The sequence below is a fragment of the Oncorhynchus kisutch genome, linkage group LG1 (genome assembly GCF_002021735.2).
Source record: "Oncorhynchus kisutch isolate 150728-3 linkage group LG1, Okis_V2, whole genome shotgun sequence".
Lineage (NCBI taxonomy): Eukaryota > Metazoa > Chordata > Actinopteri > Salmoniformes > Salmonidae > Oncorhynchus > Oncorhynchus kisutch.
In genome coordinates this window covers 43,817,158-43,822,147 of record NC_034174.2, presented here as the reverse complement: position 1 = coordinate 43,822,147, position 4,990 = coordinate 43,817,158, and the positions used below count along the sequence as shown (strand labels likewise).

The 4,990-nt window shown below is 44.8% G+C and overlaps 1 protein-coding gene across 1 annotated transcript; it reads right to left on the bottom strand.

The window, feature by feature from the left end:
* Positions 1-498: 498 nt before the first annotated feature.
* Positions 499-4,693, bottom strand: fmoda (fibromodulin a). Its single transcript, XM_020486390.2, has 6 exons — positions 4,568-4,693; positions 3,222-3,616; positions 2,953-3,075; positions 2,508-2,648; positions 2,018-2,285; positions 499-1,629 (listed from the first exon to the last, which is right to left on the bottom strand). The coding sequence occupies exons 2-6, from the start codon at positions 3,591-3,593 to the stop codon at positions 1,478-1,480; spliced, it is 1,056 nt and encodes a 351-aa protein (XP_020341979.1). The 5' UTR covers positions 3,594-3,616; positions 4,568-4,693; the 3' UTR covers positions 499-1,477.
* Between the last annotated feature and the right edge of the window lie 297 nt (positions 4,694-4,990).

Below are 4,990 nucleotides of genomic sequence, written 5' to 3'. Positions count from 1 at the left end.
ACACACGTGCGCCATTGAGCACATGTTGATTTTGTCCCCCTACACCAGACGCGATCAGGACACTCAGGTTGAAAAATCAAAACTAACTCTGAACTAACTATATTAATTTGGGGTCAGGTCGAAAAGCATTACACATTTATGGAAATTTAGCTTGCTAGCTTGCTGTTGCCAACTACTTTGTCCTGGGATATAAACATTGAGTTGTTATTTTACCTGAAATGCACAAGGTCCTCTACTCCAACAATTAATCCACAGATAAAACGGTAAACTGAGTTTGTTTCTAGTAATCTCTCCTCCTACAGGCTTCTTCTTTGGACGTTATATGGCGGTTGGCATCCAACTTTAAGGCGCAGGCGCATTATCACAACCAACTGGAATGGAGAGTGAACCTCAGTTCATCTTACAATCACCCTCGTGGGTATATGGCAAAAACCAATGAGGAGATGGCATGTGGGTATATGCTCCTAAAAACCAATGAGGAGATGGGAGAGGCAGGAATTGCAGCGTGTCGAGTCATTTTTTTTTATTTTTAACCACTCCAAAAATGTGTTGTTAAACAATAAAGATCATTTATTAACATTTCTGAAATGGATGTATAGTGTTTTGGAATGAAACTCTTCAAATGATGGACAGTCAACCTGCCACTTATCCATAATTTTGTCCATAAGAGTGTCAAAAGTAAAACTTTTGGCGGATAGATGAATGCGTAGTGCGTTCTTCATGCATTTCATCTGCCTTTGTGTGGTCTTAGTCTCTTTACAGTAAGGCTTATGGAGAATAAACTGCATACGTATTCATACATATCATCATCATATTATAACATTTATTGTAAAAAGACAGTAACTGTCAAATGGGGACACATACACACAGACAACGTACACACCAGTTGATGTTTGTGGGAGGAGCTATAGGAGGACGGGATCATTGTAATGGCTTGAATGGAATCAATGGCATGGTATCAAACACATCAAACAAATGGAAACCACGTTTGACTCCATTCCACTGATTCCATTCCAGCCATTACAATGATCCCGTCCTCCTATAGCTCCTCCCACCTGCTTCCTCTGGTACACACATCCTATTAGAAATGTGAGCATCCACACTCACATATACCAACACATGTGGCTTTGAAATCATCACCACAGAAGTATACAATATTCACGTAGCTTATATAAAGTTATCTTTCCTCTAGAGTTGACATTGGAAGAAGCACTTTCAACATGCTTTGAATGATCTATGCATCTAAAGCTCAGAGAAAGAAAAATGACCTGATATGGAGATCTATCATAATGTCCTTTGAATGATAAGAGATAAAACAACAGATAAACTTGGAGCACCTGGGCCTTTGTGCCTTTACAGCCCTTTACTACCCCTTCTTGGTGAGATTGGGGAATTTAAATGTTATGCTAAAATAAGGACTGCTGCACTATGCTCTGATGGTGAGATGATGCTGCCGCCCGCTGGTGAAATTGGTGCTTTACACATCAATGGTGTTAGCCAGACGCAGACAGAGGGCCGACTCCGAGGGGACATCCCCGATGCTGATCTCATTCCCCTCCAGACGCAGTGTCCTTAGCTTGGAGAAGTTCATTACGTCCACGACATCACAGAAACTCCCCAGGGTAAACTCTACAGAGAGAGAGGAGGGAGAGATGGCGAGGAAGGGAGAGAGAGGGAAGGGAGACAGAAAAATAAAAGGGACGAATGGGAGTGAGAGAGGGGGAGGAGCTATTGTTTACATTCTGGCATTCAAACAAAAAGGAACTTTGTTTGTTTAACTTCAAAGTGTTGCTGAAATCACATCATACGAATCACTCAAATCATACGAATCATACGAATCACTCAAAACGTGTCCCACCTGCAGCAGCCACATCACCCCCCACAGCCACATGAAGTCACTGACCCCTCCACTAACTCCAACAAAAAATTGTCATCATCGACTTCGATTAATAGCCAAGACGGTGTGCGTGTGTACGTGCACGAGTGTGTTTACTGCTTGCAGGCCCACTTTACACACCTTTGATGTGGTTGGCCTGCAGGTAGAGGTGCTCAAGCGTCTGGCTGACGGGGGGGATCCTCTCCAGCTGGTTGAAGCTGAGGTCCAGCTCCACCAGGCCAGACACGTTGAAGGTGTTGGGGGGGATGCCATTGTCGGTCAGCTGGTTGTGGGCCATGCGGACGTACTGCAGCTGGGAGAACTTACTGAGGAAACCCTCTGGGACAGCACTGATGGCGTTGGACTCCAGGTACAGCTGGTGGAGGCGCTCTGGGAGACTATCTGGTACCTGGACATGGATCGTCAGTCGATCAATTAATCATTCAATTAATTAATCAATCTTGCAAGTCTATTCGATTGCCATCGCTGGCTTCAATCAACAGTCACACACACACACACACACACACACACACACACACACACACACACACACACACACACACACACACACACACACACACACACACACACACACACACACACACACACACACACACACACACACACACACCTTCTTCAGCTTGTTGCCGCTGACATCAAGGAGAGTGAGTGAGTTCAAACCCCTCAGAGATGTGCCCATATCTGTCAGAGCGTTATCGTGGAGATACAGGATGGTCAGGTTTTCCATGCCATCAAGGGCCGCTGGTGTTATCTAGGCACTCACAAAAATACAAACTTTATTAACTTTATTTAAAACTTCTGGGCAACAACAACAACAAAACATGCTGTATTTAAATTATTGTTAGAAACAGTAAGAAGGCCTGGTGCTGTCATACTTGACACAAGGATGAGTGTTGTCTTTCCAAGAGTGTGTTTTTTTTTTTTTTTACCTGTAGCTTGGACACTTGATTGAAAAACCTCTGGATCCACTTTACAATCAACATAAACACATCTGAAGACAGATGAATGAACATGTTTGAAGGGCCAGTAGTGGTGAGAAGTCTGAGTGTTGTTACCTTGTTGATGTTGTTGTTGTTGAGTCTGAGGTCCCGTAGTGAGCTTGGCAGGTTGGGGGGAACACGAGTCAGGTTATTATGTTGAAGGTACAGACGCTCCAAACCCTGCAGCTTGGCAAACACCTAGAATATAAGGATACATTTGCTCAAACATAAAAGTAGGTTTGATTTGTCAAGGCCTAGTGCAGTGCAGAGCAGGGTTTCCGAACATGTTCCGAACATCTTTTTGTGAAGTTCAGTGTCATGTTGTGTTGGGTAGAGTAACCTACCCTCTTGCCGATTTTGTCTGTAGACAGAGCATTGTGATGCATCATGACCCAGACAAGGTTGGTGGCGTTGGCCAGGGCAGAGTCTGGTATGGCGGAGATCTCATTGTGCTGCAGGTACAGATACTTCATCCTGGAAGGCACATTGGGCATGGCTGTCAAGCCACGCCCGTCACAGTACATAGCGATGGGGAAGGAGGGCGGGCAGTCACACTCTGCAGGACACTCCCCTCCGGTGGTGTCAGCCAATAGGGAGCCCTCGACATAACCACGACCTCGCAGGGCGGACAGCCAGAGGAACGGGTCCTGCATGCCTGGCGAGGCGAGGGATAGCGGCAGGACGCACGCCAAGAGGAACACACACAATCCCCTCATGGTCACACACACACAGAAAAGAGCTTACACACAAGTTTGAAGGAGAGACGGAGAGAAAGAGAGGAGACAGATTAGTTACCCAGAGTTCGGAAATGTGAGTAAAACATACCTGAACCAACTGGGAAAGACTCCAAATATCAGTGGAAAAATCTAACCAACCTTGCCCTACTACAAGAAAAGGGCCCCAAAGAAATGAGAGCACATTGTAAAGACCCATGGACTCTCCTTTTAGGAGTTTGAATACATACATTTCCATTAAATAGATAGATGTTTCTCTGCCCCTCTTTGTAAAAGCAACACATACTGTACTACTGGAATCTGCACCATAATGTACTACTGGACTCTGCACTATAAGATACTGTCATTTTTTTACAGTCTATTGCAACATGACTAGAAACATCAAAACACCATAACCAATCATAACCAACCATAATCAAAGGTATCCCAGCACAGAGCTCATGTCAAAGAGCAGCTGATCAGCCAAACAACAGGCAATATTGACTCAACACTGGATATACTGCATGTTAAATACTGTATGTTACTGCAGAGACAGAATTTAGGGCTATTTCTCCATCAAGTAATTGGTCCAGAGAGGGAAAAAAAAGGGAAGAATATATCCATGAATGTAGTCTTTGTATAAGTATTCACGCTGGTGCCAAACCAGCACACTCTGCAGAGAAATGTCGAACAAGTGTCCTTTAATGTAAAAAAGAAAGAAAAAAATCTATAAAAACAAAAGACGTTATCTTCTGTTTTCCTCCTTTTCTATAACATTAGGTGGTGATTTAAAATAGACACACAAACTTGCACTGGCACACACACATGCATAAATACACACACACACACACACACACACACATGCATAAATACACACACACACACACACACACACACACACACACACACACACACACACACACACACACACACACACACACACACACAAACACAACACACAACACACACCTACCTACCTGATCAGTGAGAACTAGTCCCTCCTCTTGAGAGGCTGTGCAGGACTGAGAGGGACTTTGCCAAACACTTTGTGAAAACCTCTCTCTCTCTCTCTTTCTCTCTCTCTCCAAGACTTCATTCCCTCCTCCATCCCTCTCTCCACCGATCCTTCCCTCTCGACCCCCCTTCACTCTACACTTTGCTAGCTTCCCCCTCTCTCCCCCTCCCTTTTCTTTCCTACCTCACCCTTTCCTGTTACTACTCACACAACCCTGCCCCTCTGCTCCCTCCTCTCTTCTCCTATCAGCCCCTTCAAACCTGCCCAGCTCTTGTTTTTCCCCTCCTTCCATCTCTCTCCTTCCTATACCCTTTGTCAAACCCAGTTGTACCGGGGTCTCCTTCCCCTCCAGGTTGAGTGTGGGAAAGTGAGCGATAGAGTGCTT